This window comes from Geotrypetes seraphini, chromosome 1, assembly GCF_902459505.1.
Source record: "Geotrypetes seraphini chromosome 1, aGeoSer1.1, whole genome shotgun sequence".
Taxonomy (NCBI): Eukaryota; Metazoa; Chordata; class Amphibia; order Gymnophiona; family Dermophiidae; genus Geotrypetes; species Geotrypetes seraphini.
The window spans coordinates 248,167,084-248,183,621 of NC_047084.1; the positions used below are offsets into that span (position 1 = coordinate 248,167,084).

General features: G+C 41.3%; 1 protein-coding gene across 6 annotated transcripts in view; it reads right to left on the reverse strand.

Moving 5' to 3' along the window:
• The window catches only part of CPEB2 (cytoplasmic polyadenylation element binding protein 2), a 227,292-nt gene that overhangs the window by 3,492 nt on the left and 207,262 nt on the right, over positions 1-16,538 (reverse strand). For 5 of the 6 annotated variants that reach the window (XM_033948984.1, XM_033948969.1, XM_033948952.1 and 2 more), the window contains 2 exons: positions 14,787-14,968; positions 1-643 (listed from right to left, as the gene is read on the reverse strand). The exon at positions 1-643 is cut by the window's left edge and continues 3,492 nt beyond it. In XM_033948984.1, coding sequence (XP_033804875.1) covers positions 416-643; positions 14,787-14,968 — 410 coding nt within the window. In that variant the 3' untranslated portion in view covers positions 1-415. The remainder of the gene's footprint in view (positions 644-14,786; positions 14,969-16,538) is intronic. The other variant, XM_033948977.1, reaches the window with a different exon arrangement.

Here is a 16,538-nt window from a genome sequence, read left to right on the forward strand (position 1 = left end):
CACTATTATTTTGCTACCTTTGGTAAATTACTGGGGCAGATCTTGAAGTTAAAAACCCATGTTTAGAAATAAGTGCACGCTTCACCCACTAAGTATAGCAGCAAACTGTGTGCCCCTATGCAAAAAACATTCTCTTATCTAGTTTTAACTTTACATATAAAAATAACTTGGAAAAAATACAAAGAAACCATTTTATTTTAACATGAAAATATCACAAAAATTAGTAAGCCTGAGATGTAGGGTTTTGGTGAAAAACAAGAGGCTTGTAGTGTTTTGGCTGCTGATAAAGATGCACATATTGATAGCAGGGGTGAAAAGCAGAAGAATGCACTTATTTCTTCTGCATGTCTGTATCTTCAAACACAGTAAGCCACATGCACCCTTCTCTCCTTATTTAGCTGCTGGCACAGAATGCCTAGTTCCAGCGGAAGTGGATCTGACGTGGCCGGTCAGCGCCCTCCTTTACCAATGGCTTATGGAATTCCCGTCCTGCACGAGAGTGGATGTTTGCCCAGCAGAACTCACAGTAATACTGCAGGCAAGTGACATTGGCACAGAAAAATGGAGCAAACTTTCCACCGCAGCGTGCACCCTGGCATTCATCACACATCTGGTCATCCAGCACATATGGCTTTACCTCCACCTGAGAGAGGACAAAGGAAAGGCACATATTAGTACTCTCTCTATACCTATCTTTATGAGCATAAGAACCTGGGGTTGCAGAAAGTGAGAATAGCAGCAAGTTTGCTCCACATGATAGAGCACAGGATTGCCAAAGAGCTCTCGGGCCAGTCTAGAATAGATAATAAAAGCCCAATTATAAAAAAATTCCTTATAAAATAACAAAAGCATGGCCTCTTTAATTATCAACATAGAAATCTGGCAGAAAGTTTAATTTTAGGAGTAAGATTTGCAAAACTTATTTACTTGTAATCTGAACATATTAAACATTTATATCAAGTACATTGCTCTGACAAGTAAAGTTTATGTTTCCTACACTACACGCCAACTGCTCAATGAAAAAGAGTGGCTATTATATTACACTATTTTAATGACCAAGACCGAGAGCTTGAATGGAATGCAAAAGTCACTCCACCAGTGTTTCATTAAATATTAAGAGGCTCATTTAATAAACGGTAGCAAATTTTGCACTTACTGTTAATACCAAAATTATCATGCAGCTAGAGTAAGGGGTGTGTCCTGCATCTGTTCTGCATTTACTGCACAAGGCAGACAGCACAGGGGCATTGCAATACTTGGCAGGGCTGATAGCATGGGTCCTCTGTGCTCTTTTCCCAGGCAAGTAATATGGCCCCAATTCTAACTAAGATACCAACAGCCTGCTGTAGCAGTGCCACAGGTTTGTAGTTCAACACCGCCCCCCCCAATTCCCTGCAGACACTGATCACTCCTTGCAGCTTTCAATGCCTCTCCTGCAAGCACTAATGCCTCAGGTACTCTTGGTTTAATAAAGGCCTTCTATTTCAACAGTATATATTTTATTTAGTTGGTGTTAGCTCATGCTTTTCATTGGTAGCTCAAGTGGAATTATATTCAGATACATTAGTATTTTTCTGTTCCCAAAGGGCTTACAATCTAGATATGCCTTATACTCGTTGAGGTCTATTTTCCACCTATGTGCTTATCTTGCACTAATACACATTTGTAAAAGAGGCCCTAAGCTTGGTTCCTGAGGCAACAGAGTGTGACATGTCCAAGGGTAGAAGGTATATCAGTAAAAGTGAGACTTGAACCCTGGATTCCCTTGTTCTCAGCCTGCTGCTCCAACAAGCAAAATACCAGTTTTGTTGTCTATTTCTGCATAAACTCACAGACACTGACAGAAACAAAGAATCATTCTAGGCATGTAGCATTATTAAATGAAAGGCCAGATATATCTAGCAGCCCTGCCAAAATCTACAGTCTTGTTAAATTCTGTGATGTGCTATCACACCCTGAAGGGCTCTAGCTGACGCTATTTTATGATATGCAGCTGCTGAAAAGTGACATCTGCATTTCAGTAAAGGTTTGGAGGCTGTTTGTAGTCCACTTTGGAAAGGTGTGTAATTAAATCTCAAATTCAAATAAAAACAAGGCTGAAAGCTCATGCTGGAATTTTAAACATGGCAGCTTCATTATCAGCTAAGCGTCAAATGCCCTTCACAGTTTCCACAGAAATCAAAAGTTCTTAATGTTTTCAGTCGTGCAGTGAATCAAATCATCTATGAAAGCACTACAGTAAGGGCCCTTAAATCCAGTCCTCGAGGTCACAACCCAGTCTGGTTTTCAGGATTTCCACAATGAATATGTACGAGATCTACTTGCATTCACTGCTTCAATTGCATGCAAATAGATATCATACATATTCATTGTGGAAATTATGAAAACCAGGCTGAGTTATGACCTTGGGGACTGGATTTGAGGACACCTGCTCTACAGTAATTGCCATTCATTTAAAGTGCTACTTGACTTTATGATCCATTCCTGTTGTGCTCAAGAAAAATCCAGAAAATTTAAATAGTGACTTTCTCCAGTTAAATTCATATAAACTGCCTGTAACTGGGGATTTGAAAGTTGAAGTCAAGAGTATGTTGTTAAGAACTATGTTCCTCTGTAACAGGGGTCTCAAAGTCCCTCCTTGAGAGCCGCAATCCAGTCGGGTTTTCAGGATTTTCCCAATGAATATGCATGAGATCTATGTGCATGCACTGCTTTCAATGCATATTCATTGGGGAAATCCTGAAAACCCGACTGGATTGCAGCCCTCAAGGAGGGACTTTGAGATCCCTGTTATGTAACCAACAAACCTATGGCTCAAATGTTTTTATTATGTATTCAGGCTATGAAAAAAATTATGCACTTGGAATCTAGTGCATATTATATAATAAAGTTGTTTACCTGTAACAGATGTTTTCTCTATGTAGCAAAAAAAATAATATATATATATATCTATCAGTTACCAGAAGGTGATTGTGATCAAGAGGAAGAGTCATCCCAGAGCTCAGAAATAGTGCAAAGTTCTGAGCATCTCAACTCTTTGTTTACATTAGTCTCCTCAGTTAATTTCCAAAACTCAGGAGGTACTGCAGCTCTGATGAGGTGGGGTGATTGGATGCCTGATTAATTCTGCCTATAGAAAATGCCTGTTACAGTTAAGCAACTTTACTACTTCTGTTCAGAAGTAGAACAAACACACAAGTGGGGATTCCTTAGCTCTGGGCAGTTTCACTTCATAGTAACTTGTCCATTATTGAGAATTCCTGATAACACACTGATCAGTACTGCTTGATCAAATAAACCAGTTCATGTAGGACTGGCCCAAGAGGTCCAGTGAGATCTACAGCAGTTACTGAATCTCTGATTTGTTGAAGTTTGGCTCTACTGATTATTACACTTCTCCTTCCCTATTCGCGAGGCAGAGCCGGCCCGTGAATATGGAAAATTTGCGAATAACTTTTGGGCCGGCTCAGACCCACCCCTGGACTTACCTGGTGGTCTAGCAGTGACGCGGGGCAGGAACGATCTTCCCACAGTCCTGCCCCGTGCAGAGCCGTGCTTTGAGTTCCCTTGGTCTCGTGAGACCAAGGGAACTCACAGCAAGGTTCTACACGGGGCAGGAGTGCAGGAAGATCGCTCCTGCCCCCGTCACCGCTAGATCACCAGGTAAGGTCCATGCTCCTGAGGCAACTGCTCACCTCCTCTGCCTCCAATGTCCATCCTCCACCTCCAATGGTCCCCCTCCGCCTCCCTCCTTGCCCTGATCCAAGTCCCGGGGCTGTTATTTTTTTATGCAGGATGCCAAAGAGCGTCTCTCCGGGGGGGGGGGGGGGGGCCTGAGGAAACCACGAATAGGGAGGGGGAAGTGTAGTCTTCTTATAACAGAAACAAATTTAGGTGGCTAGTCAATTAGCTAGGGTTCGCTTTGTTATTGGAATGCCAAATTTGATTGGACTGAAGGAAACTAACAGCTCCATGGATTTTCTGATGGATTCTATTCTTTTAAGATTAAAAAAAAAAAAATCAAGAGCCTGTTTCTAGCCCAAAGTATTCAGAGACTTCTCCTGTAGCTATTTGTATAGTTTAGGACAGGGAATCTCAACCCAGTCCTTGGGACACATACAACCAGTCAGTCTGTCAGGATACCAACAATGATCCTGAATGAAACAGAGTTGCATACAAAGGAGGCAGCACAGGCAAATTTATCTCATGTATGTGAGTATCCCTTGTGGTATGCTGAAAACCTGATTGGCTGAATGTTCCCCAAGGATTGGGTTGAAAACCTTTGGTTAAGGAAAAATACAGGGAGCAGTACTTTATTTACAAGCAAAGATTTATTTATTTATTCAGTGTTCTTATCAGGGTTGTCCAACCTTTTAGCGCCCCTGGGCCGCATTGGCCAAAAAAAATGTTTCAGGGGCAGCACAAATGCACAAATGCTGCAGCAAGACACAGGAGGGAGCTGGCAAGACGGTAAACACCCGGGGGCAGCAGAGGAAAACACTGCATCGCCCTTGACCGGGGCCACACAAAATACTTCATGGGGCCGCATGAGGCCCTCGGGCCACAGATTGGACACCCCTGTAAATCTATACCATTCTCTCAAGGGAGCTCAGAACGGTTTACATGAATTTATTCAGGCACTCAAGCATTTTTCCCTTTCTGTCTCAGGGGGCTCACAATCTGTCTAATATACTTGGTGTAATGGGGGCTTAAGTGATTTACCCAGGGACATATGGAGCAGCATGGGTTTGAATCCACAACCTCAGATGTGATCCCTTTTACTAGTAATGATTCTGTGCCACTTCTGTTCCCGTAAAGCACCCAGCATAAAAATGGCAACTCTGTCCCCCTTGTGATTCTAGAGGTCAGAGGTGCCATTTTAATACTGAGCTACTTTATAATGGGAATGACTGGAGATTACTTCTGCTCCCCACTCCTGCAACCCTGTCCTGAAGGACCACCAGGCCAATTGGGTTTTCAGAATAGCCCTCATAAATATGCATGGAGCAGGTTTGCATTATATGCAAATCGCTCTCATGCATATTTATTAGGGCTAGCCTGAAAACTCGACTGGCCTGGTGGTCCTCCAGGACAGGGTTGGGAACCACTGCACTAGACCATCAGAGAAACTCCCAATAAAAGCGAATGATCCCACTACTGACTTTTACCAGACAGGGGCCTGAATTGCAGCTTGCTGCCTGGGTTGCTGCGATCTGGAACCTGCAATGTTCCTGGCTGAAGCAAAGCATAATTTGTGACATCAGGATGCTTTGCTTTTTTTTCATGTTTTGTTTTTTTAAATCACTGCTCTTAAAGAACTTGCAATCCTGCATATCCTTCTAGGTATCATACAAAAAAACATAGCATCCAAGACAGGGCATGTGACTTCCATCCTAGAACACTATTACAATCAACCTCTGCAAAAACAAAGTATTACAGGTTCTTAAAATCCTGTAAATATTGCTCAAGTTCTTATGTAAAACAATATCATCAAGTTCTAAAATATTCTTTCAAAAACATATGCTAAGCCTAGCCCAAATAATCTATATATGAAGGGTAAGTTTGTAACAGGTTGTATAGATTAGGTGGTCAAGTGGGTGCTTATTTTGAGCCTAATTTATAAAGACAAATAGGCAAGCCTGTGCTTTTATAAAATTAATCTTCAAAAGTTGCAGAAATAGTACACCTACTTAGGGGCAGACATAAATGTTTGCACATAAATCAGCTGTCTATGCTCTGTCCCAAAACTAGTAAATGACATGGTGACAGAATCTATCTTCGTCCCTGTGGTTAACCGAGGGAAACCATCCCCATTTCATTCTTTAAGGAGAAAGGGAACAATCATAGAAACATGATGGCAGATAAAGGCCAAATGGCCCATGTAGTTTGCCCATCTGCAGTATCCATGATCTCTTTCTCTCTCTGAGAGATCCCATGTGCCTATCCCAGGCCCTCTTGAATTCAAACACAGCTTCTGTTTCTACCGCCTCTTCTGGGAGACTGTTCCACGCATCTACCACCCTTTCTGTAAAAAAGTATTTCATCAAATTACTCCGGAGCCCATCACCTCTTATCTTCATCCTATGCCCTCTCATTGCAATTTCCGCTACCAGAGTATGAATGGGCACAACCACTGAACCCCCCCCCCTCAAGTCTTTCATTGAAAAATGCTGGTGTAAATGGACTGAGGTTGAGATACATAGAAACCCCCAAGTCTACTATCCTAGGGATCCCACTCCTGGTGACAGGTTCCCTTGGCTTAACCCTCTAAGGGATCCCACATGGGCATCCCATTTGTTCTTAAATTCTTGCACGCTGTTTGCTTCGATCACCTGCACCGGGAGCTCCTTCCAAGGATCAACCACTCTCTCGGTGAAGAAATATTTCCTGGTGTCGCCATGAAATTTCCCGCCCCTGAGTTTGAGCAGATGCCCTCTTGTGGCTGAGGGTCCTTTGAGAAAGAGAATCTCTTCTTCCATCTCGATGCGGCCGGTAATATACTTAAACGTCTCGATCATGTCTCCTCTCTCCCTACGTTCCTCGAGTAAATACAGCCGCAAATTTTTCAGCCTTTCCTCGTACGATAGATCCTTGAGCCCCGAGACCATCCTGGTGGCCATCCGTTGCACCGACTCTACTCTCAGCACATCTTTTCGGTAGTGTGGCCTCCAGAATTGCACACAGTATTTGAAATGAGGCCTCACCATGGTTCTGTATAATGGCATTATGACTTCAGGCTTCCGGCTGACGAAACTCCTCCGGATGCAACCAAACAACCGTCTTGCCTTAGATGAAGCCTTCTCCACATGATCAGCAGTTTTCATTTCTGCGCTGATGATCACTCCCAAGTCTCGTTCTGTTGAAGTTCTAGCTAAGGTCTCACCATTCAAGGTGTAAGTTCTGCACGGATTTCTGCTGCCGAGGTGCATGATCTTGGATTTCTTAGCGTTGAAGCCCAGCTGCCAGGTCGAGGACCAAAGCTCCAACAAATGTAGGTCCTGTGTCATACTATCGGGTGAATTGCCATCTCTCACTATATTGCATAGTTTGGCGTCGTCAGCGAATAACGTTACCTTACCTTGAAGCCCCTGAGTTAGGTCACCTATGAATATGTTGAAAAGGAGTGGGCCCAAGACTGAGCCCTGCCGTACTCCACTGGTCACCTCCGATGTTTTAGAGAGGGTACCGTTAACTACCACCCTCTGAAGTCTGCCACTCAGCCAGTCATTGACCCATGTAGTTAGTGTTTCTCCCAGCCCCATTGATTTCATCTTGCTCAACAGCCTGCGATGCGGGACACTATCGAAAGATTTGCTGAAGTCTAGGTATACGATGTCCACGGAAGAATGACATGGAATGGATGAATGGGCACAACCACTGGCCCTTCAAGTTTTTCATTGAAGAAAGCTGGTGTAGAAGGACTGAGGTTGAGATAGACACTAAAGAATGACATGGAATGGATGAATGGGCACAACCACTGGCCCCTCAAGTTTTTCATTGAAGAAAGGTGGTGTAGAAGGACTGAGGTTGAGATAGAAACTAAAGAATGACATGGGATGGATTCTCGTGGTTATTTGTGGGGAAGATGATGTTGACAAATTCTGTCACCATGTCATTCTCTACCCAAAACCTACCTCTAAACTTGTCTACACCTGAGTTGCCTAAAAGTGTGCTTATTCTTGTCGTTACAAGCACTTTTACATGAGGCAATTTTATAGGTGGCACCTTACATACATATATGCCTGTATAAAATTACCCAGTTGTCTAGATCCTCATGGTCTGAAATTTGGCAGCTAAAATTTAATGCTAAGAAACACAAGGTCATGCATTTGGGCTGTAAAAATCTGAGGGTACGGTACAGATTAGGGAGTGAAGAGTTTAAGTGCACGACAGAAGAGGAGGATTTGGGTGTGACTATATGTGATGATCTTAAGGTGGCCAAACAGGTTGAAAAGGTGATGGTGAAAGCTAGAATGATGCTAGGTTGCATAGGGAGAGGTATGGCTAGTAGGAAAAAGGAGGTATTGATGCCCCTGTATAAGACTTTGGGAGACCTCATTTAGAATATTGTGTACAATTATGGAGGCTGTACCTTCAAAAAGATATAAAAAGGATGGAGTCAGTCCAGAGGAAGGCTACTAAAATGATATGTGGTTTTCATCATAAGGCGTATGTGGACAGACTTAAGATCTCAATCTGTATACTTTGGAGGAAAGGTGGGAGAGGGGAGATATGATAGAGACATTTAAATACCTACGTAATGTAAATGCACATGAGTCGAGTCTCTAATTTGAAAGGAAACTCTGCAATGAGAGGGCGTAGGATAAAGTTAAGAGGTGATAGGCTTCGGAGTAATATAAGGAAATACTTTTTTAAAGATAGGGTGGTAGATGCATGGAACAGTCTCCCAGAAGAGGTGGTGGAGACAAACTCTGTCTGAATTCAAAAGAGCCTGGGATAGGCACGTGGGATATCTTGAAGAGAGAAAGAGATGATGGTTGCTGCGGATGGGCAGACTAGATGGGCCATTTGGCCTTTATCTGCCATTACGTTTCTATGTTTCTCATGGGTATGCTGCCCTTACATATAGTAAAACAGCATTACCCATGTCCCTTTAATACATGATAATAATCACTGCTAAACCAGTTTTAACCTGTTTAGCATCAAACTATTTCAGCTATTGATGCACAAAACAACAAATTGTGATCTTTTCTGTAGTTTGTAGCAGTCTCTGATAATCGTATGTAAATACATTACAATTAGCTCATCAATATTAAAATAAGCACTCGATGTCCACATGAAGCACAAAATGAAGTGCCGTTTTTTAACGCTCCAAAATCTCCCACAGGTCTGGAAGTGCCGGAAGTGTTATAAAATGTGCCCTGAAGAGTAGTATTTTTTTTAAATTTTTAATGGGCACAGAAGTTGTGCATGTGTTATACACGCACAGTATTTGTCCCTATTAAAAATAATTTTAAAAAGTTGTGCCAGGACTCCCCCCTACCCCAAACTTAAAAAAAACTACTTCAGCCACCTAGATCCCCCCCCCCAAATTGAAGACTGGCAGGAGGTGTGCCCACTCCCCTCCTGCTGGCAGGTCCATCTCTTCAAAATGGTGGGCCTTTCTCTTCCCGGTGCATCCTAGGAAGCAAAGGGAAAATTGGGGGGTCACGGGGGTGGGGGTGGCAGACAGGTAGCCAAGGCAGGAGAGAGTGTGCATTCCTCCTGTCAACTTTTAAAGTTGGGGGTTTGCGGGAGAGGGGTGGGGGCCTCAAGTGACAGTAGGCATAACAACTTAAGAATAGCCTTACTGGGTCAGACCAATGGTCCATCAAGCCCTGTAGCCCATTCTCACAGTGGCCAATCCAGGTCACTAGTACCTGGCCAAAACCTAAGGTGCAGCAATATTCCATGCTACCGATACAGGGCAAGCAGTGGCTTCCCCACTGTCTTTCTCAATAACAGACTATGGACTTTTCCTCTAGGAACCTGTCCAAACCTATCTTAAAACCAGATATGCTATCTGCTCTTACCACATCCTCTGGCAATGCGTTCCAGAGCTTAACTATTCTCTGAGTGAAAAAAAAATTCCTTCAATTGGTTTTAAAAGTATTTCCCTGTAACTTTATTGAGTGTCCCCTAGTCTTTGTAATTTTTGACGGAGTGAAAATCGATCCACTTGTACCCGTTCCACTCCACTCCAGGTTTTGTAGACTTCAATCATATCTCACCTCAGCCGTCTCTTTTCCAAGCTGAAGAGCCCTAACCATTTTAGTCTTTCCTCATACGAGAGGAGTTCCATCCTTTACCATCTGAGTCACTCTTCTTTGAACCTTTTCTAGCACCACTATATCTTTCTTGAGATAAGGAGACCAGAATTGAACGCAATACTCCAGATGAGGTCACACCATGGAGCAATACAGGGGCATTATAATATTCTTAGTCTTAACCATCCCTTTTTTAATAATTCCTAGCATCCTATTTGTTTTTTTGGCCACCGCCGCACATTGGACTGAAGATTTCATCATACTGTCTACGACAGGGGTCTCAAAGTCCTAATGATTTAGTGATTGTTCCAGTGGACCATTTTTGGAACACTTTCAACCCTGTTTCTGAAATCCAAGTTTTAAAGCTATGTGAAAAACTGAAAAAAATGTAGTTGTAAATTGGATCCTTTTCCTTCATATATCTTTGTAGGTATCTCCCACAAGCTATTACTTGGCTGACCTTACTGTTAAATCACTTTCTTGTTAATGGACATTTCTCTTCAAGTATGGGGGCACATAATTTTGACACCTTTATTGAAAAGCGTTGATTTGGACCCTTCTGTTCATTCTCATTATCGTCTTATCACAAGCATACCCTTACTAATGAAAATGATAGAATCTATTATATCTAACAAACTTTCCAACTACTTGGAGAAGTTCTCCATTCTTTTATCATTTCAACATGGATTCAGACCAAGCTTTAGCACTGAAACCCTTCTATTGTCATTAATTTCAAAGATTCAAAATATGCGAGTGCAGAACAAATATGCTGTATTGCTGCAATTTGATCTATCTGCTGCATTCGATGTTCATCATGATATTTTGATTCACACTGTATCTGATAGAGGTCTAAATCAAGTAGTTTTGAATTGGTTTATTAAATTCCTGTCACTATGATCTTATGAGGTACACTTGGACGGTAAGACATCTTCTACCTGGAAGCTTGGATGTGGAGTTCCTCAGGGCTCCCGTTTGTCACTGATACTCTTTAACATCTATATGACCTCATTGAAAAGCTTCTGTCTCACATCAGTGGAGACCATGTTTACATATGCAGACGATATCTTTATTCTGCTGGAGGTTGACCCTGATCTTAATAATCTGGTTTCAAATATAGATTGCTGTGTTTCTAAGCTTCAATCATGGACAATGTCCATTCAAATGAAATTGAACACGCTAAAATGAAACTATTATGGTTTGGTCCAAAGTTGGAATTTCTTCCTGTTTCTGTCACACTGAAATAAGGTAGTTCAATACAAATAAAGTTTTCTTCTAGAGTTCTGGGCATTATTCTGGACTTCTTACTTACATTCTGTGAACAGATAAAACTCATTAGTGAAAAAGTGCTTTTTCAGTATGTGCATATTGAAAAAAGTTAGATCACTACTCTATCAGGAACATTTTTCATTGTTGGTACAGTCCGCTGTGCTTGCTCAATTAGACTATTGCAATTCTGTGTATCTGGGTATCAAGCAAGGCAACTTGCAACGTCTTCAGTTGTTACAAAACACGGCATCAAAACTTATCTTTGCTTTGCTTAGAAAGCTTCATTGGCTTCCTGTTCGCTTTAGGATCCAATTTAAATGTGCAAGTATTATTTCCAAACTTCTTTATGGAATATTTGATCCTCCAATTCCCTTACATTGGAATGCCTATAGGACCTGCTATTTGAGGAACACACAGACGTACAAATTATCATTTCCCTCTTTCAAGGGAATTAAATCAGCTGGGAAACTGTCAGTTCCAACAAGTCGAGTTCCAACGAGAGATGACCCGGTATATAAACTGAAGACTAGATTAGATTAGATTTCTGTGCATTTCGTTAGTATTAATGTATGCGTTTGTAATTATGTTTATGTGTCAATAGTATTTTCCCTTTTTCACATATTATGGTACATCACTTAGAATTGCTTGGTAAGCGATTAATCAAATTTTAGATCTGAAATCAAAATCTCTTTTGGGAAATACGAACTCCCCCTTAAATCATAAGTCAGAAATCCTGGTGTATAGCTAGACTCAACACTTACAATGATCCCCTAAATCCAAGCAAACTTCCAACAGCTGCGACAATTACACTACCTCTCTTCATACATTGGAAAGGAAGACTTGTCATAGTGGTTCACACCATAATATGATATTAAAAAAAATATCTACATATGAGCATGTATCACTTTTTTTTTGTTTTTGAAAGCTTCATTGCAATCATTACAGGAGAGAATTGCTTTTACAATTTCTTGTTTTGTTTTTAAAAAGTTTCAAGGTGATATTCTTTAATGGTATGCTTTTTATTTATTTATTTATTTTTACAAGGAAGCTAATTGAATTTCTGAGGTAGTGCTAGACACCAAATAGCACAACTGCCCCATGAACCAATGGTGGAGAATCCAGGTCCAAATGATCTGAGACATACATAAATGCTAGACACCTGGGCATGTTCCTAAACTGGTGTAATCCTAAACCATATATTTTTTAAATTTCTGCATATACCGTAAATCTGCACCTGTAAATAGGTGGTTTCTGAAATTAACTTGTCTAAATGTTGCTATTTCCGGGTACAGTTGCTTCTAATCTAGAATGACCTCTACAGATTATATTACTAACAGTCAGCCTGCAAAATCTATGTAGGAATCTGTGGGATTTGGCACAGACTTTGTGCATAGGAAAATTGCATCAGGTTCCTCCAGTGCAAAGTAAAATAAATTTATGATCTCACTGGTTGCCATGCAGAAGGGTATTTTTTAGTGAGCATCAAGACCATGCCAATAACCAGAGGAAATGGGAGTATTCAAGCCCTAACTGGTGAAAATTGGAAAGAGAATATTTGGTGCTGGAGGGAAAGTTAGGAAAATATATAAGGGAGTTCCTAACTTTGAATTTTGTCTGATGGCTTCTGACTCCCCAGCCTTTACCTACAGTCATGTGAAAAAATTAGGACACCCCATGAAATATATTCAGTTCTTTCTTAATAAATGTTTACATATCGATGTCAAATCTTTTTTTTTATTTAACTCTGGAAAAGAAAGTGCTGTAATGGCAGATAAACAACAAAAATGTCCTTCGTTTACTCATGAAACAAAAGATATCCACAAAAAATGTATATTCTGAGGAATAAACTAGGACACCCCAAAATATCCTCCTTCTTAAAGTGGCTCAAATCACACATAGTTGTATGACATCAGGTGCATGTGATTAGAACATCCTTACTCAGCATTTTGAAGGAGGTTTGCCCTACTTGAAACGCAGATATTTAGTTTGGTGTGCTCATGACTACTGCGGTGAGAGTGAATACCATTGGGAGATCAAAAGAGCTGTCTGAGGCCTTCAGAAAGAAGATTGTAGCACAGGGGTGTCCAACCTTTTGGCTTCCCTGGGCAGCATTGGTCGAAAATTTTTTTTCTGAGGCCGCACAAATGCGCAAACGCTGCAGCAAGACAGAGGAGGGAGCTGGCAAGACAGTAAACACCCAGGGGCAGCAGAGGAAAACACTGCATCGCCCTTGACCGGGGCCGCACAAAATACTTCACGGGGCCGCATGTGGCCCTTGGGCCGCAAGTTGGACACCCCTGTTGTAGCAGCTTCTAAGTATGGTAAGGGATTTAAAAAGATCTCAAAAGAATTTTACATTAGCCATTTCACGGTCCGGAAAATAGTGCACAAGTGAAGGACTTTCCAACCAACTGGCAACATGCCCAGGTCTAGCCGTCCAAGCAAGTTGACCCCCAGAGCAGATTGCAAGATGCTAAAAGAAGTCTCCAAAAACCCTAAAATGTCATCACGGGACCTACAGCAGGCTCTTGCTACTGTTGATGTGAAAGTGCATGTCTCTACAATCAGAAAGAGACTACACAAATTTAACTTGTATGGGAGGTATGCAAGGAGGAAACCTTTGCTCTCTAAGAGAAACATCAAGGCCAGACTAAAGTTTGTCAGAGAGAACATAGACAAACACCAGGACTTCTGGAATAGTGTTCTATGGACAGATGAGTCTAAAATTGAATTATTTGGACACCAGAAAAGAGGACATATTTGACATACATCAAATACAGCATTCCAGAAAAAGAACCTCATAGGAAGTGTCATGGTTTGGGGATACTTTGCTGCAGCAGGACCTGGCCAGCTCACCATCATAGAATCCACCATGAATTCTACTGTGTATCAGAGGGTGCTTGAGGAACATGTGAGACCATCTGTAAGAAAATTAAAGCCGAAGCGGAACTGGACCCTGTAACACGACAATGACTGGCTGAAAACTAAGAAATGGAGAGTCCTGGAGTGGCCGAGTCAAAGCCCTGATCTTAATCCCATTGAGATGCTGTGGGATGATTTGAAATGGGCTGTACATGCAAGAAATCCCTCAAACATCTCACAACTGAGAGAATTATTGCATTGAGGAGTGGGCCAAACTTTCCTCAGACCGATGTTAGAGACTGGTAGATGGCTACAAGAAGTGTCTCACTGCAGTTATTTCAGCCAAAGGGGGTAACACTAGCTTTTAGGGTGTCCTAATTTATTCCTCAGATACACATTTTTGTGGATATCTCTTGTTTCATGAGTAAATCAAGGAAATTTTTGTTGTTTACCTGCAATTACATCACTTTCTTTTCTAGAGATAAATAAAAAAAGATTTGACATCGATATGTGAACATTTCTTAAGAAAGAACTGAATATTTCATGGGGTGTCCTAATTTTTTCACATGACTGTATATTGTAGTTCAGGGCACTTCAATTGTTTAGTCCGCGTTTAATATCTGAGAGGCTCGAGTGAGTGGAACACTGCCTTATTCAGCTCCCTGGGGAATTCTCACTCCTGGTCTACACCACCAGAAATAAAATATTGTATACCTGGCCTGCTCTCATGCTCCAGTACACATCCTAGGTGCCCACTTAGAGTGACTCCATAGTGGCCAGGGCTTATATAATTTTCTAACTGCTGAAGTTGAGGGCACTATGATAACATGCTAGGAGGCCAACAACAGAGTTTGGCAAGAGCAAAATAAAAAAAGGTCAGCAAAAACTTACTCGTTTATCAATATCGCCATGCTGAAGTTGAACAAACCGAGCACTAATGGCAGCAATATAGCTTTGCTGATTGGAGAAAGCAACACGTCCAGCACCTTTTGGGTATTTTAGCTCAGGATCTGTGTCGATTCCTGCATAACAGACTCCACCATAGAGACGATCCATTATCATAGCCAGTTCCACTAGATAGAAAACAAATGCAGATCATTTAGGAAAAGGAGGCTCTAATGATGATCTTTAGGAATATCCAACATGCTGTGCATCATACATTTGCCTATCATGAAATGTTTAATTTAACATACAAATGTATATTCTGCTTAACCCAAAGGGTTCCAGATAGATAACAATTTAAGTTCAAGTCTCACCTGATGAATATAGATAGTTAAAATAAGTCCCATAAAAACATACAATAGTAGTTAGCATAGTTGTAACCCACCTTCTTTAACTCTTTTGTAATCCACCTTGAACTGCAAGGTAATGGCAGAATAGAAATCTCTAATGTAATGTAATGTAATATATAAAAAATTTCAATTACTACAGTTTAGAGTGCCTGTGGGGTCTGCTCTCTTGAGAAAGCTGGTGAGCTGTGAGAAATTAAAAAAAAAAAAAAAAAAGACACGAGCTAAAAGGAGTACAGTGCTCCCCTGCGAATTCGTGGTATTTTTCAACCGCGAAACGCTGACCAGGAGAGGACTGCTGGAGAGGCAGGAGAGGGCAGCCGGAGCGCCGGCAAGTGAAGGAAATCACTTGCTGTGTGCTCCGACCGCCTCTTCCTGTACTAAAGTCGGGTCTCACCAATCAGGAGCTGCTTTGACATGCAGCTCCCTTCTTTGACAAAATCACCCTTTGGTGATTCAGACAGGTCGTGACTGAATCACCAAATCAACCAAGATTTAGACAAGTCAAACCAAAAAAAACAATAGTGCTAAAATATGATCTTAGAAATGGAATTTTCTAAATAGCCAACTCTGTACCAGTTTTCTAAACATCAGATAAACAGCATTCTTAATGTCCAAATGAAGAGAATTCCATAATTCTGGGCCTTTCAGGAGGAGTAGCCTAATAGCTAGTGCAATGGGACCTGGGTTCAATTTTCTCTGCAGCTACTTGTGACTCTGGACAAGTCATTTAACCATCCATTGCCCCAGGCACCAAATAAAATAGTTTACATTATGATATGCAGGTACTTGATCGTAACCACAATCAAGGTGATATGCCAAATCTCATCCCATTTCCCCTTCCCAAAAATGACCCTATTTCTAGGTAACACTACATTACATTACATTAGTGACTTCTATTCCGCCTGTACCTTGCAGTTCTAGGCGGATTACATTTGAAGAGTCTAAATCCTTGAGCTGATCTCAGATTTCTATTAGGAAAGTACAAAATTACAATCTTTCAAGTATTCTGGGCCCAAACCGTAGAATATTTTGAAGACAAAAAGTAATTCTTGCCTTCACAGAGAGCCGATGAAGACATCTTAAATAAAACAAAGGGTTGGTTGGCAAAAGGAAATGGGATGGGATTTGATAGACCGCCTTTCTGCGATTACAATCAGTGGTTTACATACTAGAGATGTATGCTCAAACCAAACCATTCCAACCCCTAAAATCAGTTTAGCAGCAACATTTTACACAATTTGCAATCTGCTTAGTTGCTTACCAGGTAATCTTAAAACAATATTACAATAATCCATGCCAGACAATACCATGAATTGACAAACTAATTGAAAAATGCTTAATCTCCAATGGC